At 35.5% G+C, this 27282-nt stretch overlaps 1 protein-coding gene across 6 annotated transcripts in view; it reads left to right on the plus strand.

The window, feature by feature from the left end:
- Window positions 1-2591: 2591 nt before the first annotated feature.
- lrwd1 (leucine-rich repeats and WD repeat domain containing 1) overlaps window positions 2592-27282 on the plus strand; it is a 29783-nt gene continuing 5092 nt past the window's right edge. The window contains exons 1-14 of one of the 6 annotated variants that reach the window (XM_087251338.1): window positions 2592-2719; window positions 3027-3201; window positions 3287-3368; window positions 9371-9605; window positions 9791-9910; window positions 13860-14006; window positions 14323-14415; window positions 16110-16553; window positions 20136-20256; window positions 22581-22687; window positions 24744-24951; window positions 25038-25110; window positions 25954-26094; window positions 26216-26319. In XM_087251338.1, coding sequence (XP_087107464.1) covers window positions 3289-3368; window positions 9371-9605; window positions 9791-9910; window positions 13860-14006; window positions 14323-14415; window positions 16110-16553; window positions 20136-20256; window positions 22581-22687; window positions 24744-24951; window positions 25038-25110; window positions 25954-26094; window positions 26216-26319 — 1873 coding nt within the window. In that variant the 5' untranslated portion in view covers window positions 2592-2719; window positions 3027-3201; window positions 3287-3288. 6 annotated transcript variants of the gene reach the window in all.

The raw sequence follows: 27282 nt of genomic DNA on the forward strand, positions 1-27282 counted from the left end.
CATCATGTTGTTTGTTTTCACCAGATGGCTTGTATAGCTCTATTTCAAAAGAAATAATCCATCTAGATTGATTGGGGTGGTTTTGTAAGGGTGTGAATCGTGCATAAAAATCATACACAAATTGCAAGCAAATTTACTTACAAATATACATATATATATAAAGCCATGAAATAGTATGAGGTGCCGTATAGGATTTAAATCAAACTTTGCTTATCAACACATACATAAAACACGTGTATATACACCTATAAATTACTCGCATATACACCTATACTACTGGATGTTCAAAACAACATGGATGAAACTTGTGTATATACATATAAACTTGACGCAGGAATACACCCACATACACACGCACATACATATAAACTCGATCCTCACATAAACACTCACATTAACACACGCACATACATATAAACTTGCTGCATGCAAACACACCTATACACACTTGCATATACATATAAACTCGATTCTCGCATAAATACCCACATTTACATGCACATACATATAAACTCGCAGCATGCAAACACACCTATACATACTCGCATATACATATAAACTCGGTCTATGCATATACACCCTCAACAACACGCGTACATACACAAACTCACTGCATGCAAACACACCTATAACATCTCACGCAAACATACAAAAAAATAAAATAAAAAAATTCACAAACATTTATCACAAATCTGGTTATTGCAACGCTTACGAAATAGAAATAATGTGATTAATAGAGGGATTAAATATGTTAAATTATGAACATATGTTATATAAAATATTAGTCTATATATAAATAGACTATTCAAAATAAGAAATATTTTTATTTAAAACCTTTTTGTTTAATTAGGTAATTACATACACAAATATAAATGGACTGAGAGAACCCTTAAAGGACGTTCAAAAAGAAACCAGAATTATATATATAAATGTAAACTCAAACTAAACTTCTCTATTCTATTGCAAATGTTAATGTAGCCTATAGTCTTCTTGTTTTGTTTTTTACATTTTTATAATTATTATGCTTTTAATATGTTTTTACAATGTGGGTGTCAAAATTGCAAGATTTTGGTATCATTTTGATTGTTAATTATTTAGCATATACAAAAAAAAAAAAAAAAAAAACTAAAAAAAAAAAAAAAAAAAACGCTGATTAAAAGTCTCTGCTCATCATGTTGGTCAAGTTAACCCCCATGGAAAAGCTATATATATTATTTGGACACTCCTTTTGTGTTGAATAACTACTAATATTTTTACAGCAGCTGGCATCCAGCATTTTGGTGCATTAGCCTGTTTATTGGTGACAGGAAAACCCACTTAAGTGCATTCCTTCCCCCTACTGGACATAAGTGTGTATCATAACCCTTGACGAATAGTGACACCAATAATAAAACAAACATAAAAAACTAATATTAGACAAACATATTTTATTCAAAGTGATTACTTAAGCAACTTTATATTTATTAAACCATAATAACATTTCCAATAATTTAATTGCATAATAAACCTTTAATTTTGCAGGAGCATTCCTTTGCATTACCTTTTTATTTATTTATTTTTTATAATTAGCATAATCTATTTTCATATTTCAACAGATGTAATTCCTCTAATAATCACATTATTTCTGTTTCTTAAGGTTTGCAATAACCTGATTCATGACAAATAATAATCTTGTTCATTACACTCAAAGGACTTTTACGTTGAAATTGAACGACTTCCTTTTAAAGTGAAATAACTTCCTTTTACTGTGAAAATTCATGCATACACACATGAAATCACTTGCATATATGTATATACACAACTAACTGTATATATGTTTGTGAATTTTATTTTGTATGTTTGCACAAGTGTCATTTGGGTGTTTATGCACACATCAAGTTTATATTCTTATGTGAGAGTTTATGGGTGTATATGCATAGATCAAGTTTATATGTATATGCAAGTGTGTATAGGTGTGTTTGCATGCAGCAAGTTTATATGTATGTGCATGTGTTAATGTGAGTGTTTATGTGAGGATTGAGTTTATATGTATGTGCGTGTGTATGTGGGTGTATACATGCGTTAAGTTTATATGTATATACACAAGTTTCATCCATGTTGTTTTGAACATCCAGTAGTATAGGTGTATATGCGAGTAATTTATAGGTGTATATACACGTGTTTTATGTATGTGTTGATAAGCAAAGTTTGATTTAAATCTTATACGGCACCTCATATTCAACAGCTTTATTAGATAAAAATATATATATATTCCGAAGAAGCCAAAACTGTTCCCAATCTGTCATCAAATATCCTTCAGTTTTTTACTATCTGAATTTCGTCACCAGAACCACGTGACTGCAAACAACTTGACATTCACCAAACAACAATAAATGAACATTAACTTATACAATATCTCGTTTTATTTTTAGCATTTAAATGTGTTCATTTATTGTGACTTTTTGGAAGTTCACTTTGGTTCAGGCACACTGCTTTATATGCGTTATTTATATTATATTTATTACACATTTATACATGTGATAGTGACACACTCAACATGGCGGATTTGGGACGCCAAAACATTTTACGTCGAAGCTGGTCAAAGTTCATTTGTAGTTTCCCGGGAAAACGATCTGACATTAAATCTACCACATGTCTGCGAGTGTTGTGTTGTATATCTAAAGAATACATTTGGTCTGCATCTATTTTTTACAGTCTGTGGTCTGCATGCATATTACAGGTAAGTTGTGAAACAAAACTCTATTTTTAGAACTATACCTGTTTTACCACTAACGTTAACTTATAATGTGATCAAACTAAACTGTAGTCTCACGATATAAACTAAAATTACAACATTAATTTCTGTCTTTTAGTTTCTTAATAAACACGTTATTAGGGAAATATACACAACACGTAAACATCTTCAGATGTATGCAAGTTATTTTACTTTGAGTACTCTTTGTGTGAGCAAAAGGTTCGATTTCTAATTTACTTTTTTTAAAGCATGCTTTCTCAGTTAACTGGTTAAATGTTTTTTCTTTGTTTAGCACTTTTACTTTTGGCTTGCAAACTTCATAATAAGTACACAAAGGTTTCACGACCATCTCCTGTGTTTTGATCGCCCATCAGCTGTGAGAACAGGACAATCGCCCCGTAACATTGCATAATAATACCAGATACTTTGAGTTTCTGACACCTCAATATCCAATAGCAAAAGCCCCAGTGAGTCTCTGAAACCTTTAATCATTGCAGCCTGACATTATAAGATCTGCTTTGAACACAACACTCACATTTTCACCGAATGCAGCCATGGAGAAGATTACCGAGAAGATACTGCTGGAGAAAAGCTCTACAAAGACGAACAAACTGGACCAGATCAAGACCCTCAAGTAAGAAAGTTCATTTGTTGACACACCACACACGTTATAACACAGATATAAACACTTGCACACATCAAAATGACTGAAGGTATTTAGTTGCCATATCAACAGTGTTGGGGGTAACGCACAGGGGCGCAACTACAGCTTTACTGAGGGGTATGCGGGTTCAAGTCTTGTAACAGGAAAGTGATAGTGCTAAAAATTTCCATAAATAAATTAAAGATATGTTTTCCTCATCAACATGATTCAAACAAATACATTCGCAGTTCTGAACACAAATGAAATAGTATGATGTTGTAAAAGTATATTTACACTTAGCCTGTCGCAAGGAATTACATCTCATTCCAACCCAAACCTCTTCTCAGTTGAATTCCCTCACTAAATGCCTTGCTTCTGTACTTTTTGTACAATTGTGAAAACAAAATGATAGATTTGGTAGTCCTAAAGGGCAAAAGAACACAACAATGCAATTACTTCTCATATGCGAGGTGTAAGGTCTGTCTTTGCATGAACAATTGACTGAAACTGCTCTTACACCTCTCACAAAGTGAAATAAAAAAAAGACTGTAAAATGTTTAGTGTAAAAAATGAGCAGAGAAAACCTGCCTAGAATGTTCTTTTTTATCAAAATGTTATGGGCGAACTTTTTGGTAACTAAAATTCAAATAGTTTTGAGCAAAAAAAGTTACCAAAAGGCCTGATGAATCAATATTTAGGCTTTTATTTCAGAATTAAGAACTGCCTTTCTTTTGATGCTAAAAAGAAGCTGGTTGAGGCAACATTCATGTCGACATTGGACTAAGGTGATGTTATATATATTCATGCTTCGTCTCAACGCTGAATGCATTGGATATTGTTTACCATGGTGCACTATGATTTATAACTAAGTTTAAATCCCTTACTCATCATTGTGTGCTGTATACTAGGGTAGGTTGGTCTGCTTTGTCCTTTCGAAGGCTCAAGCATTGGCATATTCTTGTTTACAAATCTATACTGGGTTTACCCCCATCATATCTACAGAATTACATTTGTAAAAAGCCTGTTCTTAACTATGGTCTTCGGTCTCAGGATATTTACTCACTGTCTGTTCCTAAAGTGCGGACTGAGATGGGGAAAAAAGGCTTTTAAGTATGCAGCACCTTTTGCTTTGAATAATCTGCAAACACAGTTGCAGTTCAAAGAATTGATTACACTAAATGCTTTTAAAAAGACTATAAAAGATTCAGAAGTTGAAACAGGATTGTAGATGTTTTGAAAAGTTTCTCGGTGTGATTCATGTGAAACTAAGTTGTTTTTTTGTTTGTTGTCTGTTGGACTCATGTAACTTGTGTACGGCCTAATCTTGGCCAGGACGCTCTTGTAAAAGAGATTTTTAATCTTAATTTGTCTTTTCTGGTAAAATAAAGGGAATAATAATAATATCACATAATAAATTCATAAAAACATCTATATGGTATAAAAATGGATCTTGATAGAAGGATTAATAAACATTTCAGAATATAATGACTATTTGTTCATGTGTCAGCTTTAACAGGGTTAAGAATCTTTATAATCAAGTATATAAAAGTCGGAGGAATTTTTTATCCAAATATTATTTTCTATTTATCTGAATATATATTGAAGCCTGTACTTACATAAACATACATTTTGTCTGATCTCTCTCTTATTTTGGCAAAATAATTATTTAATAATCAATAATAAAAAATTAAGAAAAAATGTTTTAGATTAATCATAACTTTTGACCTCAGCTGTACTGTATGTACGATTTGACAGTTTATTTTGATAAGGATTGTAAAATCTAAACAGTTACATCTACATGAACACTACACTTGGCTGTGTGCATGTTATTGTGCTCAGTGATTTTGAATTAAAACGCGTGTGCCAACGTATGCAACTCATGGTATAATTTTTAACTAAACTGTTGATTTACAAGGTAAATGCATTTCTCAATGAATGTAATCCACAATTTGAATCCTTTATGCATGGTCTTGCAATACGAAGTAAAGTTTCATAAACTGATTTCTAAGAGGAACACGTGATATGATTAAGCACGACTGGCTGCTCATCTGTAATCACTAATAATCTAATCAGAGTGATCCTAGTTTTCTATTAATGGATAATTTTCTCCCTACTGTTCTATCTTCGTTTTGGAAGAATCCCCCTTCCACCGCATCTCCTCCTTTTCCTCCCTTTTCTAAAGAGGGAGCTCTTGAGACCTACGTGATCTCGGTTCTCCTGATATGTTTTTTGACCGGGCGGGAGCCGTGGGCTCAAATATCTCCGAGCTCTGGGTTCTCTCCCGGGACAGCATGCCAAACCTGCTATAAATGCTGAGCATATCTAAGTGGAAACTCTTGAAATGTAACCGGGTCCGGATTGAATACCTGATCCGGACCGGAGTCTGGATTTTGAAAAGCCCTGTTATACAGTGTGTTGTTAATTACTCTATTAAAAAAAAGATTTAAAAAAACACTGCAAGTTTCAAAAGAGATCAAGCCTCAGCCAGGTCAGAAAAACTGTGGTTAGCGTGCTGACATATGGTGCAATAGCACGTCAGGGCGTCGCGAATTCGAATCCCGGCTCGACGATATTTCCCTACCCTACCCCCTCTCTCTCTCCCACTTCGCTTCCTGTCTCAATACTGTCCTATCTAATAAAGGCAAAAAGGCCAAAAATAAATCTAAAAAAAAAAGAAACGTATCGTATTACTTACCATAAAAGTAAATAGGTAACGCAACTAGTTAGTTATTTTGGGAGTAACTCAATATTGTAATGCATTACTTTTTACAATAACATTTTCCAACACTGGTAGAACACATAAAAATATATATTCATTAGATCTGATAACATTTAGATCTGTTCTAAATTCACTAAACTTTGGGTTTTTTGAGGCCTGTTGCTTTGAGGCCTATTTGGAGATTACGTTTTTTTACTCCAAGCTTCATGACCTGTTAAAAAGACAAGCATATTCTGGTTAGGTATGTTTTAATGATGGTTCCTAGCTGATTCTTTGCTCCTCCTACATTTGCCGTCCCATTACCCTCCAAATACCAGCATAAACTAGCATCAAAACATACCTAATTTGCATGTTATGTTGATTTAAGCGGGTTGTGAATTCACTCAAACCAAAGAGCATAGAATCACCAAGAGGCAACACTCTAGTGCAATTTGGGAAATAGCCACTAGATGGCGTGGCGGCCATTTTGGCATGAAAACTCCAATTCACCTTATTCTCCGCCGACGAGCGGGCGCTGCCATTTGAATCTTTTTGGCTTGAGGCTTCCTGTCTCATTCACTTCCATTCATTTTTTGACGTTAAAAACTGCTCGTTACGCTGCTTGATGTTGCAATTTGATATTTTCTTATTATATTATTCTACTTGGTCTGTATAGTCATGCAAACATTTGTTTGTAGAGCAAGTAGTTTAACCGTTTTCTGTCGTTTATTATTTCTAGTCATTTCTCCCATAGGCGACTGAATCGGAAGTTCTAAGACGATCGCGAAAACAGGCGCACTTCAGCATTTTAGAATGAGGTCAATAGAACAACAACATATTATAAGTATGTAAAATAAACTATTAAAAGTGCTGATGATTATAATGTTAAGTGTTGTATTGCCATCTTTCAGGTTGTATCTCAGCTTTAATGTGCGTTTTAAAATAAATAAATAAATAAAAAACAAAGCAGCTGCTTGCCACCGCAACAGCAATAAGATACAATGGACAGCCGATCGCTTTCACTGCAGAGTGGTGGAATCCGGGGCTGTTGCTGGGCGCTGCTGTTGCAATGGAACGCTCTATTGATTGTCGCCTCTTGGTCATTCTAAGCTCTTTGCTTAAACTGAGCAAGACAAAAAGTGTTAGTTAATGCTCTGCTCTACACTGTTAAAAACAAACAAGACTTAATTTGATGTCCTCATAGGTTAAAAAACTGAATTATTTACAACATATTTAAAACATACACAGCTCTCTGGAACCCTTGATTCTGATTGGTCAATCACTTTTTTCCATGTTATGTCTTATAGGGGTGTCAAAATTAATCGTTTCTTCGGTGCACCGCAATGCAGACGCAGACAATTCGGTATCGGTTCAGTAATAATCATAACCGGTTATTACTAACGTCTTTTACCTCATATGCGCTCTGTTGTGAGGGAGGCGATTGTGAGTATTTACAACGCTCTAACTACTTAAAACTCATAAACTGTGCACAATTTCACTGTGTGTTTGCAGGATCAGCCTTTCACTGACCCTATTTCACTGAGATTGAGAGAATGAAAGAACTTAATCTCTCTCTCTCTCTCTCTCTCTCTCTCTCTCTCTCTCTCTCGCTCTCTCTCTCTCTCACACACACACAAACACACACACAGTGGCCCATTTGACCTGCTGGCGTGGCTTTTCTTCTCCTCTCGGCTGTTTTTCAGCGTTACTTTTGAATAAAGAAACGAGCGCGTGTCTGCAGAGTTTTCTCCACCTTGTCTATCATACATCAGCTGTGAGATCGCCGCTGCCGCCTGCCGCCTGCCGCTTATCAGTGTCACTCATCTGTGAAGAGCGCAGCGCGCAAGAGCCAATCGCAACCGTTTTTGTTGAGGGTGTGACCAATCAAAGAGGTGTAAAAGAACTAGACAAGGATCAGAAAGTGAGCTGGATATTTATATTTGTTTATATTATTTGCTAAATGCTTGTTTAGTTTAAAGTTACAGTTTATATTTCTGACTGTTTGTATTAAATGACAAAATTGTATTACAAATAATATATAAATATATTCATACATTTTAATACAAGAACTGCTGCATGTGAAGAAAATATAACACTGTGTATGAAAAGCACCATCAATGCACCGTGATATCGAATTGAACCGAATTGATGGCATGATAATCGTAACCGAACCGAACCGTGAGACTAGTGTAGGTTCACAGCTCTAATGTTTTAGATAACACATAACAATCAGTTAAACAAAAAAACAAGGGGCTCATTCGAGTATTAATACAAATCATTTTGACAATTATACATTAATATATGCTTATTTTGTCGACTTGTTTGGCGCCATTTTGCGACTAAATAATAATAGGTAGATTAGTGAGTAATTAGTACTCGCTAGTAATTCAATTAGTAGCTAGTGATTAAAGAGTAAGTATATTATTACACCTCAGATCAATATTTTGTGCCTAAATCTTTACTTTTATGGCAAGTAGTCATGTAATAAGCAGCATAATTTACATCCAGCTTGTTATTGCAGAATGAAGCTTTTCAGGATGCTTTCACACCTACACTTTTGTTTCGGAACGTATCTCGTTTGCCCAGTTAGCGTGGTTCGTTTGGCATATGTGAACAGGGCAGTTGCGCTCTGTTCCGCACCAATGTAATCGCTCTGAGATCGTTTGAATGAGGTGGTCTCGGCTCGATTGAAACGAACCCTAGAGCGGTTCGATTGCAGTGAGAAAGCGATCCGATCCGAGCGCGGTTATATCACAGTGTTTTATGGATATGTAATAGGCTTAAGGCTATATGAAGAGAGAATTATGAGTAGGGCGGGAAGTTTCGCGAGTCTACGGATGCCCGCAAACCAGTGATGATCTACCGGTAATCTTGCGTCTCCCTCCCAGTCCTCAAATAGGCATCGTCGTGCACCCTTCTCACCCCCCCACCGTGTCTCTCCTCCGACACGTTGCGCGCGCACCCTGTCAATCACCACCAAACCACCACCTCTCCTGACAGCTGAGCGGGACGCTGCAAAATAAACTCTGACACCCTGTCCAATGTAAGGAGAGTTTACTCGCACGTGACTTGTTTTAGCTCTTTTGGTCTGATTAGAAACTTTGCAGTGTGAAAGCGAACCGCTCCAAGAGCAAAGAGCAACAATGTAACAATTGTAATCTCTGTTTCGGAACAACTGAATCGATTCACAGGTGTGAAAGCACCCTCAGTCTCTTCAATTGATGTTTTCTGGTGGTAATACATCTCTGCAGATCGTTCTGTTGTACTTAGGTAATTTATTGTCTGTTCTGCACAGTCTGTCCCGCATGAGTCTGAAGAGCGAGGATCTGCCTGTGCCTCTGCTGTCTAAACTGTGTCGTCTGGAGAAGTTGGATTTGTCTGGGAATATGTTGCAGAAGATCCCCAAAGGCCTCCGTCTGCCCTGCCTGAAGATCCTGAACTGCTCAAACAATGATATGGAGGATGTGTTGTCGCTGGAAGCCCTGACAAACATAGAGGAACTTAGACTAGAGGACAACCTTTACCTCACAGTAAGAATCACATTTTATTTTAGCCTGTCTTGAGTAAATAAATGGGAAACAGCAGTTTTAAGATGGAGTGACACGACATCTGACGTACACATGCCACTTGACACTTTCGGTGTGGCATGTAGTGACACACTCAGTGGCATGTGCCAGTGGCATATGTACATCATTTAATGTGGGGTTTTTTTTAGGTCAATGATGAACACAAAGTGATCTTCCTGTTACCTAATCTGAGGATGTTCAATGGGAAGGATATCAGTTCAACAGCTCATCATATTCGCCATGGGAGCACTGAGATCCTCAGGAAGCGGGTGAGAGCTGACTTTCACTTTCACACACATTCAAACACATTTTATCACAATGCAAACAGTGTGTCTATTAGAGCTGTCAAAAGTATCAACTTCTCTACGAGTCAGTCACCCCTTTCACACAAATTGCCGGCAATTTTCCGGAAAGGTTGTATGTGTGAACAGGTCCTTTTTGAAAATACCGGTAAATTCGTTCTGGCTATTTTCCGGAAAGAGAAGTTGTAACATTACCGGCAATTTGCCGGAATGCTGCGCTGTGTGAATGCAGAAGGAAGATTCCCGTAATAAGCGCGTGCACGTCTAGAACGTGCTGACGTGAGACGTCTGCTTTAGCCAATCACAACAGTCAGACGCATTTACGTCCGCGCGGTTTGTGAGAATAAAAGCCTTTGAATATTTTTCCCGACACATTTAGCTGCTAGAAGTTAGTCAGATCACGTTTATATGTTCTTCTTAATGCCAACTGTGTAAATAATCATCGATGAGATGCTTATGATAAGCCGTTGTTTGTTTACCTTTAAGCTTTGCGTGTGCCTGTGAAACAGCCTGAGCGCCTGCACACGCACATATTATGAACATCTCGACATGCGAAAGTGATCCTGCGAAAGTTGTTCACAATATTGTTCATCCACAGAGTTTGTAATTTAGTCAAATGTTTACAAATACAAGCGCAGCCGTTTAAAGCTCACTTGTGGTGAATGATGTCAGAATTTACCGGTATTTTGGAATGCATGTGTGAATGCTTTTTTCCGGAAAATTTCCGTAACGTCTTCGCCTGTGTGAACAGCGCTTTTTTGAAAATACCGGTAAAGTCGTTACGAAAATTTTCCAGATATTTACCAGTATCACTGTGTGAAAGGGGCTAGTACTAAAATAACAAATATGTACACTTCCCGCTAACATTTGAGCACATTCTTAAACACCGCTGACTTGGCATTGTGATCACATGCTCAACAGATATGACTGTGATTGCCCACAAAGGTCGTTGGTAGAGTTGCTTTCGTCAACGAAAATGTATGAGTAGATGTCAACGAATTTTTATCATATGAAAATGCTGGTCATGTGACGGTAAACTAAATCTAAATTGCAATATTGTTGACGAATAAAAACAAGACTTTGTGGTTTACAAATTAAAAACTATGCAACAATGTCTCTTCATTTTCATTGATTAAAATGTGTCGAAATTAAATGTCAAAGTTTTTTTGTTTTGTTTAGTCACGTTATTTTTTTCCTCTAACCGCTCTTGCGTTAACTCGCATTATTTAGAAGATGAAAACAAACACACACTTTATTTTATTTATTTATTTTTTAATTGTTTTTGATTATTTTATTAGTTTGCGTGTGTGTTTACTTCTAAATACTGGTTTATACTTCTGCATCAAGTGATCACCTGCTTAGCACGTAGTTGTGCATTTATACTTCTGCACGCTGTTTGTGTTGCTCTGCATTAACACTTCCAAAACGCTAGCTGGCAGTAGGTTTTTATGTTCCTCTGTGTTGAGTTTCTTGCAGGTGTTTTTGTTTTTGCGGACGTGCAACAACTTTAACCATAAGGTAAACACAAAACAAAAGTTTCCATCTGGAGCTCCTCCACGGGACTCGACACTTTTAAACACTCGCTCCATCGGGCTCATGACCCTCAGCACCACCCACAATCGTCCTCGATACCACCCCGACAAATTACAGAGCTTTCGCTATGCGTTGTTGTGACGTGAAGTTACATTTTTTGAGAGGTGCGCATCAGCGTCAGCTATGGCGAGGGATATGTGATTGCTCAAAGGCTGCGCCGAAGCATACACATACGCATACGTTTGATGTAGAAGTTTAATTCAGCCTTAACTTGTTTGCTTTGTTAAATAAACACTGTAAACTCAAATCAGAGTGCCACTTTCATGTCTAGAATGTATGTGTTATCGAGTCAATATGGTAACAATAATATAATATGATGACTTTGTTTAAAATCGGTTTGTCTAAAAAAGATAATATTTGTTTTGTCTTTAATTCTTTACTACTAGGTACTAATAATATATTGACTCGGTTAAATAGAATCACATTTCTATAAAGAGACTAAAATACAATTTTCATTGACTAAAACTAGACTAGTCGGCGATGCGGAGGCACAGTAGGTAGTGCTGTCGCTTCACAGCAAGAAGGTCGCTGGTTCAAGCCTCGGCTGTGCCAGTTGGCATTTCTGTATGAAGTTAGCATGTTCTTCCTGCGTTCACGTGGGTTTTCTCCGGGTGCTCCGGTGTCCCCTACAAGTCCAAAAAAAATGTGGTACAGGTGAATTGGGTAGGCTAAGTTGTTCGTAGTGTATGTGTGTGAATGAGTATGTATGGATGTTTAGGTTGCAGCTGGAAGGGCATCCGCTGCACAAAAGCATATGCTGGATGAGTTGGTGGTTCATTCCGCTGAGGCGACCCCGGATTAATAAAAGGACTAAGCCGAAAAAATGAATGAATGAATAAAACTAGACTAAATGTCATCAGCTTTCATAACCTAAAATCAGACCAAAATGGTCATGGATGACTAAAGTAAGACTAAATGCGCAGACTTTTGGTCGACTAAAACATGACTAGACTAAAAAGAGTATGAACATGACCAGAACTAATAAAAACTAAAATGTCAGCTTCACACAAAGACTGGACTAAAACTAAAATCAAAGCAAGTAACCAAAAATAACACTAGTCATTAGTTTACCTCTTTTTTTTTTTTTTAACTTTACAACACCTCCTGTCCTTGATTTAGTATCATTCTGAGGGGGTTCTACAGAATTTTGGCTGTACTGAATAAGCACTCTCTTAAAACGAATTAAATCAAGTGTACACTTTTTTTATTTTATATTACAAAATATCAATCACAACAAAAAATAAAGGCATTTTAAAATCAGAAACTAAATAGTCTTTCTGAAAAAAGAACAAGTCAGCGACCACTTATTTAGAGCCCTTGAGAGTGATGCAATAAATCCTTATGATGTCCTGGGACTCCTTAGAAGAGATTTGGTTGTTTGTAAGAGCCTACTTACACAATACCATCCATACCGTGCCCAGTTCGTTTCCCGGATCGTTTGAGAAGTGTGAATGCGCTGAATTGCGCTCAAGCACAGTTCACTTGGCCAGCCCTGGCCCGGTTGGAAGAGGTGGGCCTGAGCCCGGTTCACTTGGGCTTTGGCGCAGAACGTTTGTAGTGTGAGTGCAAAACGCACCAAAGCCCGAAACTGAAAGCGAGACGTGACTTTAAAAGGGACTGTTTCATATGGATTTATTAATCAATCTTACTGTTCAATGAACGCAAACTGCCCTAGATTACTAAAGACGCAAACCCTTCACTGCACGACAGCTGCACCTTCAGCAGACCTCCTCATGCCTGCAGCACGAGGGCTTTATGATTGTTTATGAGCGCTAAAAGTGGCGGATCTGTTCGGCGAAATATCTGACTGCATGTCACTGCATATCAAACGACTGAAACGATATAACCAGAGACATCTCCACTGTGCTGAGCGAGACACATTAAATAAAATACACATATACTCACTTTTGAACTAAATGTGAAGGTTGGTAGCGAAAGTGATCCATGTGGTGGCCACTCTACCAAACACTCCTGCATACTCTATGCTAAGTGACTTTTTATACAGGTGCAAATCAATCTAGTGCCCCTGGAGGTCGGAAGCAGTATTACATGTCCACATACCAAACAAAACACAATGCAAGAAAATAAATAAATAAATCTGAAAATAATACTAGTAACATTTAACATGTTACATAGTTTGAGCACCGAAGTCAATACTTTTGACAACTCTACTGTCTACTAACTGTACTACTACTACTACTGTAACTCTACGATGTAATAGTCCTGTCTGAAATTTTGTTATATTTTTTATTACTTGCATATTTTTTAAAAACCCTTTGAAAGTGATCTTATTTCTAAAGTGTGTTTTCTTGACCGCCTTTAGGTGATTGGTGTGTGGGAACGAGACTTTAGTCTTCCTGATCCCATTTCAGCAAAAAGCCTTGCTGCTGTTGAGAAGAGCTTTGTTAACGCTGCCTGCACACAAGTCAAGTACGGCCCCAATTCCTTGAGTGATTACACAAAGTGGAGGGTCAGTATTATGTGAATGTTGTGTTCCTGAGACAGATTTTAAGTTTATAGGTCAGTGTTTCTCAACCACGTTCCTGGAGTACCTCCAACACTGCATGTTTTGAATGTCTCTTTTGTCACACCCATTACAGGTCTTTCAGTCTCTGCTTATGAGCTGATGATCTGAATCAGGTGTGTTTAATTAAGGAGGCAAGAAGAATGTGCAGAGCTGGTGGTCCTCCAGGAAAGTGGTTGAGATATATTGATTTAGAGCATCTAAACTGTTGTGGTTTCAGCAGATTTTACCTTTTCAACTCATCCTGTTTCTGCTTATACAGGTTGAAAAGATTGCAAAGGAGTATTTGAAGTCACTGACCAGTAGTGAGGAGGAAGAACGGGTCGCAGACACAACACCAACAAAGGAGAATAAGGTAAAGCCATACGGATACCATTTTTTTCAATGTTAACATTGTAAGTCCCCAAAGTATTTAAAAAATAATAAAATCTAATTTACGTTTGAAAATGAATTTTAGTTGTTCTAATTTAATGGTTATTATACTATAATAATAGAATAATTAGAGTAATTCTAGTATAAGAATATGAGGTTTATATCTGTCTAGACAAAAGACAAAAGACAGGTAGGTGATTGAATACATTGATGTTCTATATACAGACAGAGATAAAAATAGATAGATGGATGGCTGAATGCATGGATGGATTAGTAGTTAGTTTGTTAGTTCATAAGTTAGTTCTTTAGTTAGTTTGATAGTTAGTTCATTAGTTAGTAAGTTTGTTTGTTTGTTAGTTAGTTCAATTCTTAGTTAGTTAGTTAGTTAGTTAGTTAGTTCATAAGTTAGTTAGTTCGTTAGTTAGTTTGTTAGTTCGTTCGTTAGTTTGTTCATTAGTAAGTTAGTTGGTTAGTTTGCTAGTGAGTTAGTTGGTTAGTTTGCTAGTGAGTTAGTTTGTTTGTTCGTTAGTTAGTTCATTACTTCGTTTGTTAGTTTGTTAGTTCATTCGTTCGTTCATTAGTTAGTTTGTTAGTTAGTTCTTTAGTTAGTTAGTTTGTTAGTTCGTTCGTTAGTTAGTTTGTTAGTTAGTTCATTAGTTCGTTCGTTCATTAGTTAGTTAGTTTGTTATTTAGTTTGTTAGCTATTTAGTTTGGTAATTAGCTAGTTCATTCGTTTGTTTGTTTGTTCGTTCCTTCATTCGTTCGTAAGTTAGTTTGTTCGTTCTTTAGTTAGTCTGTTAGTTCATTAATTAGTTAGTTTGTTAATTAGTTTGTTCATTAGTTAGTTTGTTCGTTTGTTGGTTCATTCGTTTGTTTGTTTGTTCGTTAGTTAGTTTACTCTATACATCAGTTATCACTCTATACCTACCAAAAAATTCTTAAGGTGCTACTGAAAGGTCTGTCGTTTTAGTTTTATGTCTGAGAAAAAGATACAATACATTACAATAAAATATAAAACTTGTGTATAGGCAATCAAGAAAATCTAAATTGCTTCAGCACAGTAAGCAATCATCTTTAATAATGACTAACAATATAGCTGTAGTATAGTTGTTAACCATATAGTTGTTTTACCCGATTAAAGGTTTCACAGCAAGAATCTTGATCTAAAAGTAGACATTTTAGAATGATTAAAAACCTTTCCCTTGCTAAATAGTTTATTGTGGATAATTATTTCATGAGAAACGAGTAGTGGAAATGCGAAATTTTGAATAAAACTCCTTTATTTCATAAAAAAAAATTAAGAGCACTTGAGTTTTGCACTTGTGTGAAAAGGGTTCATGTGAATAACGCGAAATGCATTTGCTGAATAAACTCAACTGTCTGATTTATGCTTGCCTTGTTTACTGTTGGTTGCCAGGTTACAAATACTACAGTCAGCAACTCTAAAAATAATTGATATTAACGCAGCTAATTCTCAATTGAGTTTAGTTTTTTTGTGAATTTTGAAAAGATTTGCTTCATGTTAAGATGGAAACCATTATGAGGTCATCCATTATGTTCTGCAAACAATTTGTTTAATTTTGTGTTTAGGGAACGGATTTTAAAAACATATGTAATTTGTGCAAATTGCGCAGAAATGAAATAACTCATCGATAATTGTTTTTAAACACAACACAGACAAAGGCCTGTGATGTTGGTGGCAACAGTATCACAAGTCCTCAAAAACGAACCAGAAACAACACTGATGTGATTGCAGAGGCCAGTCCACGAAAATCAAGTCGCCTGGTGAGTGCAGCTCCGGTTGAGGCTAGTCCACGAAAATCAGCTCGCGTGTTGAACACTCCACAGAAAACTCAGCCTGTAGTGTCCAGCCCCAGAAAGCACGCCAGACTGACCAGTGCAGAGACTCCGGAGAGCAGTCCTAGAAAGTCAAGTCGCTTGGAAAATGTTACTCAGAAAGCTGCTAGCCAAACAGAAAGCCCAAGAAAGTCAGGAATGTCTACACCCACATCAAAACAGGCTAAATGTGAGAGCCCAAGAAAACAGAGCAAACAGAGCACCGCCAAAATGGAGAAAAGCACACCTCGGAAAACTACCAAAGCCAAACTTCAAGTTCCTCAGGTGAGATAAAGAAATAGTGCTTCATTTTTTGTGTGTGTCATTTAATTAGCATACAGTGCAGAAATGCATACACTGACTTCTGTTTACTCTTTAAAGATAAAAATAAATGTTTGCTTAATTTAAATTGTTTAGGGACATTAAATAAAGTTTAGATCTTGAGATGATGATCAAGCAAAAAAAGAATAGACTTGTTCAAAACAATTAAGTAATTTAACAATGTTTTTTCAAGTAGATAAAGTCAGTAAGGTCCATTAGTCTTTCAAAATATCACAATGTGTTAACTCAAAATGTGTGGGAAATCCCATTGAACTGTTGTATAAATGCAATATTACAAAATTATGCTTCATTTTTGTTCATTTGAATATTTCTAGGGATATAAAATAACGTTTAGATCTTGATAATGATATAGCAAAAAAAGAATAAACTTGTTCAAAACAATTAAGTAATTTAACAATGTTTTTTTTAAGTATATAAATTCAGTAACGTCTACTGGTCCCTCAAAATATCAAATTTTTTTTTACTCAAAATGTGGTGGAAATCTCACTGAACTGTTGTATAAATGTCGTACCACAAATTCATGCTTCATTTTAGTTCATTTGAATATTTTTGGGGACATAAAATAGTTCAGATCTTGAGACGATGATCAAGCCAAAATAATGAACGTGTTCAAAACAATTCACCAATGTATTTTCAAGTGGATAAAGTCAGTAATGTCCATTGGTCTCTCAAAATATTTAACAATTTAAATTGTTTGACTTGAAAGAGTCAAAAATCGCATTGAACTGGAGTGTAAATGTAATGTCACACTCGCAGCAGTACAGTATGGCTTTATACAAGCACGGCTGTTATTACCTATGACTAGGCCCACACGGAATCTGCGCACACAGAAGTCCGCAGATTTTTAGCCCATCACTGATTCTGTTTATTTACTTTTGTAAATGTGTGTAAATTTATATTTATTTAGTTTTCTAAATACATTTCAGTAATATTATTGACTAATATTAAATGTTCATCTAATTTATTTACAATGCAGTTTGTAAAGTCATGTTTTCCATCTTTTAGTAGAGATATTATATGAGAGGCTTGCTTTGTTTACCAAATAAGTGGATCTATTTGGATTTGCATTGTAAACATTAAATAAAAGTTAAAAATGTCGTACTTTTTATTTCATATATTAGGTTTTAGTTATGATACTCCTAAAATCATTCCGCACAAATCCGCAGATTTTTTTTACAAAATTCTGCACAGAAATAGAAAAAAATTTAAACAGATTCCATCTGGCCCTACCTATGACCATATAACAGCAGTGCTAATATACAGCCATATCGTATTGATACTCATGCATTATGACTAATTTGACATATTGATATCAGTAACATCACTAATTTTATTTGCAAGATACCTTCAAAATAACAAGATATTAAAGATATATTATATTATATAGCATTTAGTTTTTTATGTTTTTATTTTAACTCAAGTTAGACATCAATTTAAAACTGTATATTAAATATTTATATATAATTATATTTAAAAAAATCTTAAATTATATTAATGTTTCTCAAAACCAGTTGCAAGATGGATGAACATATATATGAGAACAAAAATATGAATTAACGATTTAACTGCATTTTTCTCACTTTAGTAATCTTGGCCAGTCTTTGTCCCACCTATAAACCCAAAGACCATTTCACCTTCTGATTTTGACTGTAATGTAATTATGTGCACCTGTTGTGAAGCTGCTTTGGAAAGATAATTATTGTTAAAAGTTGTATGCCTGCTATTACAAAAAGTCTTGAATCATAATACAAGTAATTTCATATCCTGATAATGATATTTATTGCGATAAAATACCTTTTCAGTAAATTCTCGTTTATATATATATATATATATATATATATATATATATACATACATTTGAATTCAGAATTTTTAGCCCCCCTATTTATTTTTTTCCTCGTTTTCTGTTTAACAGAGAGCACATTTTTTTCAACACATTTCTAAACATAATAGTTTTAATAAATCATTTCTAATAACTTATTTATTTTATCTTTGCTATGATGACAGTAAATAATATTTGACTAGATATTTTTCAAGACATTTCTATGCAGCTTAAAGTGACATTTAAAGGCTAAACTAGGTTAATTAGGTTAACGAGGAAGGTTAGGGTAATTAGGCAAGTTATTGTATAACGATGGTTTATTCTGTTGACTATCGAAAAAAAAATGCCTAAAAGGGCTAATAATTTTGACCTTAAAATGGTGTTTAAGAAATTAAAAAATGCTTTTATCCTGGCCTAAATAAAACAAATAAGACTTTTTCCAGAAGACAAAATATTATCAGAAATACTGTGAAAATTTCTCAGTTAAACATGATTTAGGAAATATTTAAAAAAGAGAAAAAAATTGAAAGGATGGCTAATATTTCTGATTTCAACTATATATATATATATATATATATATATATATATATATATATATATATATATATATATTTATATACTACCCGACAAAAGTCTTGTCGTCAATCGCAGTTGTAAAAGCAACACATAATAACGTGACTTCTAGTTGATCGTTAGGAAAAGTGGCAGAAGGTAGATTTCTCCAATGAATCATCTGTTGAACTGCATCCCAATCATCACAAAAACAACAGAAGACCTATTGGAACCCGCATGGACCCAAGATTCTTATAGAAACTAGGCAATTTTGGTGAAGGAAAAATCATGGTTTGGGGTAAAATTCAGTATGGGGGATGTGTGAGAGATCTGCAGAGTGGATGGCAACATCAACAGCCTGAGGTTTCAAGACATTTGTGCTGCCCATTACATTACAAACCACAGGAGAGGGTAAATTCTTCAGCATGATAGTGCGCCTTCTCATACTTCAGCCTCCACATCTGAGTTCCTGAAAGCAAGGAAGGTCAAGATGTTCCAGGACTGGCCAACCCACTCACCAGATATGAACATTATTGAGCATGTCTGGAGTAAGATGGAGGAGACGTTGAAGATGAATACAAAGAATATTGATGAACTCTGGGATTCCTGCAAGAACGCTTTCTTTGCCATTCCAGATGATTTTATTAAGTCATTTGAGTCATTGCAGAGGTGTATGGATGCAGTCCTCCAAGCTCATGGGAGTCTTACACAATATTCATTTTTCTTCCACTGCAGCATGACTTTATATATTCTATACTGTACATTATTTCTGTTAAGTGACGAGACTTTTGTTTTAGCAAAGTCAGACCTTACTGTCCTAATGTAACAATGTAAAAACTAAGACTAATAGATGTAAAATTGGATTGAATGAACAAAAATATATTAATACAGAGTTTTAAACAATTGCTGCATTTTCCCCCCTTTAGTTATCTTATCCAGTTGTTGGCCCATCTATAAAAACAAAACCTTTTCACCTTCAATAACCATTCTGACCACAGGGATTGTCTACACAACTTCTCTATTGTGCCACATTACTACATTTGCATGTGAATCGTCACAGAATCGCTCTTAAACTTGTAATTGCTGTTTTTGCATTTGTATTTAGTTTACCTGTAGTCATTATCACATTTGTTTTTCTCCTGCTGTTACAGGAGCCGGTGAGTCTGACACCTCTTCATGTCCTGCAGTGTCACAGTCGACAGAACGATCCAGACGACTTCAGCACTCAGCTTTGGGCCTGTGCTTTTGAGCCCCAGCAGGACGACAGTATCGGTGAGCACTATCAAGGGATCTGTTCATGAAATCAGCTCAGCAGGACACCTGAATGCATTTTTGATCTTATATGTCTGCTATGACAAAAGTCTCATATCATTATATAAGAAAATTCATATCCAGATAATGATATTTATTAGGATTTAGTACCTTTTCTGTAAATTTAATCAGTTAATTGTTCATATATAAAGTCGTCAGAAGTCAAAATTATTAGCCCCCCTTGTATATTTGTTATCTCAATTTCAGTTTAACGGAAAGAAGATTTTATTTAACACGTTTTTAAACATAATAGTTTTAATAACTCATAGTAAATAATATTTTTCAAGACACTTCTATACAGCTTAAAGTGACATTTACAGCTTAACTAGGTTAATTAGGGAAGTTAGGGTTATTAGGTAAGTTATTCATACCAAAATAAAACAAATAAGACTTTCTTCAGAAGAAAAAATATTATCAGACATGCTGTGAAAATTTCCTTGTTCTGTTAAACATCATTTGGGAAATATTTAAAAAATCAAAAAAAATCAAAAGAGGGGCTAATAATTCAGACTTTACTGTATATGACCACATTGAAAGGGACTATACAGTCATACACCATTCATGCTTGATTATTTTTCTCACTTCATGTAGAACTTAGAATGTAGACAAATCTTACATAAATATCGATGACATATAAAAGACTTTTCAAAAACAAATATTTACCAAGGTTATTTTAGTACATTTATCAGATTTTATTGATCAAACATTAATTTTCATTAAGTGAAATGAAAATAAAAACGCGCAATAAGTGAAAAACTGAAACTAAATGAAACAAGCCAACAATCACTCAAAGTCTCACTTTAATAAAATAATTATTAGCGAAATAAAAATGATAGTTTTCTGAATTAATAGGTTTTCCCATTGATGGGTTGCAGCTGGAAGGACATCAGCAATTAATGAATTAATTAATAAGCACTTATCATGTGGTGGACAGTGTTTCCTGCGATTTCACACCAGTAGATGGCGCATTTACAAACAAGCACTCCAGTCAAACACAACATTATATACAGAAACATTCTTTTCATAAAGTTTTCAAACTTTTAGTCATTTGCCAGAAAACTGTAAACTAGGCAACTACTACATAGTTTAATATCTCTAATATAAAGTTTGTCTTAATCCTTCAAATCATGATCATAATCCTTCATAATAACATATGTGTGGTTTTGGGTTCAGTGTCTGTTTAAACAATTATTTTTTAATGTAGTTCAATTTGTTAATTTTAGTATACAATTTTTTATCACTAAGAGTTTTACACAAGGGTTAATGTATACTGTTCAAACACTAAACTTCGCTTTAGTTGACACTGGATGTGTTAACCGTGTTAAGCTAGAATTACTAAAACTGAAACTAACTATATATATAGCTGAATAGAAATGTGTTCAGCTAAACAAAAACCGCTAAAGATGCAAACTGAACTGAAATTTAATCAAATTTTTTAATTAGTAAATAAAAAAAATGTTTTTAAAATACAAAACTATAATAACATTGACGATTACAGGTACAAAATATTGCTATATAAAATACAAAATGCTATACTAAATGTAATGTAATGTAAAATTAAATGTTTATTCATGAGGTGGTGTGTAAAATTGTTCTCATCCAAATGATGAAACAGTATTACCATAATAAATGTTTTTTTGTCACAGCACAATATGAAACTTAAATAATAAGGCATAATATGAATCTTTTTTTTTTCCGTCCATACATTATATACAGTTGAAGTCAGAATTATTAGCCCTCCAAAATTATTTGCCCTCCTGAATTATTAGCCCTTCTGTGTATTTCCCCAATTTCTGTTGAACAGAAACAAGCTATTTTCAACACATTTCTAGACATAATAGTTTTAATAACTCATTTCTAATGACTGATTTATTTTATCTTTGCCATGATGACAGTAAATGATATTTTACTAGATATTTTTCAAGACACTTCTATGCAGCTTAAAGTGACATTTAAAGGCCTAACTAGGGTAATTAGGCAAGTCATTGTAAAATGATGATTTGTTCTGTAGACAATTGAAAACAAATATAGCTTAAAGGGGCTAATAATATTGACCTTAAAATGGTTTTAAAAAAATTTAAAACCTGTTTTTTTTCTTGCCGAAATAAAACAAATAAGACTTTCTTCAGAAGAAAACCTTTTATAGGAAATACTCTGTTAAACATCATTTGGGAAATATTTGAAAGAGAAACAAAATTTACAGAAGGGCTAATAATTTTGACTTCAGCTGTATATATTGTCATATTGCACTCCTCTAATGTCTGCTTTTACCTCTAATCTGTTAGATATCAGTGGTGGCTCTCAGACAGTTGCCACATGTGGAGGAGAAACTTTGTGTGTGATCAACTGTGAGTCAGGACTGGTGCTGAAGAAATACAAGGTTCCTGGTGAGGTGAGTGCAGAAGTTCTTTGCAGTACTGATCTTACCAAATCAACATTTAGAATTGTAATCAGCTCTTTTAACCTACAGTTTTAAATGAAAGGTTAGCTGTCGATTATTAGGCCAAGACATGCAGACAGTGTGGCGTGGTGGCTCAGTGGTTAGCACTGTGGCCTCACAGCAAGTAAGTTGCTGGTTCCAGTTTCGGCTGGGCCAGTTGGCGTTTCTGTGTGGAGTTTGCTTGTTCTGTTTGCGTGGGTTTTTTCCGAGTGCTCTGGTTCCCCCCACAGTTTAAAGACATGCGCTATAGGTGAATTGGGTAGGCTAAATTGGACATAGTGTATGAGTGTGTGTGTGAATGAGATTGTATGGGTGTTTTCCGGTTCTGTGTTGGGGCTGGAAAGGCATCCACTGTGTAAAACAAATGCTGGAATAGTTGCAGAACATTCTGCTGTGATGACCACTGATAAGTAAAGGACTTAGTCAAAGGAAAATGAATGAATGAATGAATGAATGAATATGCAGACAATTTGCTCACGGGAAAACATACAGTATACATTGTGAGTAAATAAAAGAGTTTAACTGTAAATGCATTGCATTATATAGTTTTATATAGTATTATGACACTGTAATGTTATAAAGCAGGGTTTTAAATTTAGTGACTCATTTTTCCGAAAATAACTGCAGTTGTGTTTTTACAATTATTATTACATTAAAATAAATGAGAAAGCAAACAGGAAGTGTTTTGAAGGGGGTGGGGCATGGCTCTGATACCATGGTCAGAAGATTTGTTGAGAAACTAAAATAAGGTGACGTAAAAAAATCATTAAACTATTTAGGTGGAAGTGACAAACTACAAGCTTTGAATGTTTACTGCAAATTGTGCCACTGTTTTTTAGCACACCAGCTTACACTGTAAAAAATGCTGGGTTCAACACAATTCCTTCATGTTGTCCCAACACCAATCGATTAATTAAACTTAGTAATTTGTACAAATGTAAGTGGTTTTAACATAAAACAATTAAGTTGTCCTAAAAAAAAACAATAACAATTGTGTTGTTTCAACTAATTTTAATAAATAGTTTGAAGAAGAAGCAAAGGTCATTTTAAAGTCTATTAATATCCTTGAAGGTCCAGTGAAATTAGTATCTGTCACAGTCACCAGCGATCTAATGCTTGCAGAAAGCTGGAGAACTACAGATCTGTCACTGAACCTGACTACAAATAACATCATGCACCTCATGCACACCAGTTCCTTATTCCCTCTGATTACACACACACATTCTTAATGGTTACACACTGTAAAAAAATGCAGGGTTCCACACAAATCATTCATGTTGTCCCAACACAAATTGATTAGGTTAACTTAACACTTTTAACATTTATGTGGATTGAACATAAAAAAATTAAGTTGTCCCAATGAAAATTTCAAGAATTGTGTTGTTTCAGCTTATTTAAATAAGTAGTTTGTGCGAGCAAAAAAAAAATATTTTGAGTGCATAGACTATTTATACACCCTAGTTTTACACACTCTTTGCTGAGTCTTGTTTCTGTATTTCTGTTAACATTACAAAGTATTTCCCCCTTGTCTTGTCTTCTGGTGGATATGACCTTTTTTCCTATTTGTTCTGATTGCCTGCACAACTTTCCTGTAATAAACTGCATGTGGATCCGCACATCCGTTGTCCAGTGTCTGATCGTTACAGTATCAGTATATTAGTTTGAAGGATATCTATACGCTAGTGTAATCCAAAACAGTGACAACATTCTCATTTAGAAGATCTTAAACTGATATAAACATCTAAAGCTTGCAGTTTTTCACTTCTACCCAAATGGATCAATGTTTTTTTTTTCACACCACCTAAAACTTTAGTTTCAGTTTTTCATCAAATCTTGACCTATCAAATGCTCTCTAGTATCTCTAGCGAACACGGGGAGAACATGCAAACTCCACACAGAAATGTCAACTGGCTCAGTCGGGACTCAAACCACCGACCATCTTGTTGTGAGTGCCCGACTGTCATCCAGTACCTGTAAATTTAGGTTTGTGTCTGCTGTTGTCTTGCAGGATTTTTTCTCTTTAGCCTGGTCCACTGTGCTGATGTCCAGAACAGGTGGCTCTGCCCGTCCCTGCAATATCCTGGCTGCTGGAGGAAAGAGAGGTTGTGTGAAGCTCATCCATCCCCGAGTCAACCTGGCATTTGGAGAGTTTCGCGTCAGTCGACGTGCCATTTCCATAATGCGCTTCAATCCACGCAAACCCACCTTTCTCTTCAGTGAGTAAAACAAATCTTACTTAGACTGAAAGATGGCACATTTGAGCTAAATAGACAACTAAAAGTCACTTTATTTCTATTTGTAGCTGGGACGTATGATGATAAGATCTTTTTGTGGGACATCGGTGGACTGGATCAGGATTACAACTTTAAAAACAGGTATTATTATTGAATTTTCAGTAAACAGTGGAAGAAATAAGTATTCAACACGTCACCATTTTTCTCAGAAAACATATTTCTAAAGGTGCCGTTGACTTGAAATTTTTGCCAGATGTTGATAGCAACCAAAGAAATCCATAAATGCAAAGAAAATAATATTAATTAGCTTACAAATGAAGTTAAGTGTATTAAAATGAAATGACTCAGGGAAAAAGTATTGAACACATGAAGAAAGGAAGGTGTAGAAAGGCAGTGAAAGCCCAGACAGCAGCTGAAATCTCTCAGTAGTTCTTCAGCAACCCTCTACCCTTCCTCATTGTAAATGAATATCAGCTGCTTTATGTTTTGTTTTTACGCATTTTTATTATTTGTTTTTATTTTTATTTTACTTGTTTCTTTTATTCTTGTTTATGTAAAGCACTTTGAATTGCCACTGTGTATGAAATGTGCTATATAAATAAACTTGCCTTGCCTTGCCTTGCCTTGCTTCAGTCCAACATCTACATTAGAAGGATGATGAAGATGAAACCGGAGTGGACGTTTCAGCAAGACAATGATCCAAAACACAGCCAAGGAAATTCTCAAATGGTTTTAGGGAAAGAAAACAAAGCTGTAAAATGGCCCAGCCAATCACTTGATTAAATCCAGTAGGAAAATTAAAATAAATATCAGATTTAATAAACAAAACCCACAGAATCATTAAGATTTGTACACTGTTGAGGTCTTTGAAAAATATGACGTGTTTAATACTTCCCCCACTGTGAATGCTCAAATACCTCTCACTTTTATGGTTGCCATCAACATCTGGTAAAATCTCCTGTTGCATTTTTTTGTGATTCACAGTAAGCTGCTAACACTGGAGACGAGCTCCACTCCTCTTCATCTCGCTCTGCTCCCCTCGTCCCCAGACACACATCTGCTTTCAGGCTGTGATGAAGGCCTGTATTGCTTTGACGTCCAGCTCAGTAAAAACACACAGAAGAGGTCCGAGTTCTTCATCACTTCACATCTGATCATCGCTTCCTCTGCTGGTTAATTTTCAGATGTTGTTAAAGAAGAAGCTTCTGCATTCAAACTCACATTTTTGCTTTTTGTTGTTTTTCAGAAATGAAGAGATTGAGATCGTATTTCCAATTTACAAGAAAAATGACAAGAAAAACAACTACCGGACTATTGATGGATTGAGCTTCCTTTCTGATGATGTAGTGGGTAAGCCTACATTTTAAAAAATGCAGGAGCATTTCACTGAACTATATATCTAACGGGTCACACTTTATTTTGATGGTCCTTTTGTTGAATTTAAGTTACATTGCATCTAAATTCCAACTGATTCTCATTAGATTATAAGAAGACTGTTAGGTTGGGGCTAGAGTTAAGGCTGATTTATACTTCTGCGTCTGACGTGCACCTCTCAAAAAATGTAACTACATGTCGCAACGACGCGTATCGCAAGCTCTGTGATTGGTCGGCTTGGTAGCGCTGATGAGTCTGGGCGGGACCGAGAGCCGTGTGAATGGTGCGATAGTTTACAAGTGTGGAGTCCCGTGAAGGAGCTCCTGAGGAAAAGTTTTGTTTTGTGTTTACCTCATAGTTAAAGTTGTTGCACCTCCGCCGGTTCCTGCCTTAAAAGGAGCGAGTTTAAGCCACTTGTACATCACGGAAGTGTTTAGGAAAAGCAAAATAGCAGCAAAGAAACTCGACACAGAGGAACATTTACACCTCACTGCCAACTACCGTTTCGGAAGTGTTAATGCCGACTAACAGAGACAGCTCGCAGAAGTATAAATGCACTGCTACGCACGTTGCATGCGCCGTGGATTACGCCGGTCACTTGACGCAGAAGTATAAACCAGGCTTTAGTGGTAGTTGACTTGAATTTACAAAGTTTCTTATAGTCAGTTAAATGTCTGTTTAGCAGCAGTACTAACAGATATTAAGCAGACAGTCTATACTTAAATGAACCATCAAAATAAAGTGTTACCTATCTAACATATAGTGATATTTTGATTTGCTGTGATATATATTGTGAGGGTACCCTTGGTAGTGGAAACGCAAGCCTGATAAAGGTGAACTGTACCGTCCCGAACCATACCGTACTGTACCAGTCAGTTGAAACGTGCTATTGGTAGCGCTGATAAGTGTGGGTGGAGGTGTGAGCCCGATGCATCGAGT

The sequence above is a fragment of the Danio rerio genome, chromosome 5, assembly GCF_052040795.2.
Source record: "Danio rerio strain M-AB ecotype USA chromosome 5, GRCz13ab, whole genome shotgun sequence".
Taxonomy (NCBI): domain Eukaryota; kingdom Metazoa; phylum Chordata; class Actinopteri; order Cypriniformes; family Danionidae; genus Danio; species Danio rerio.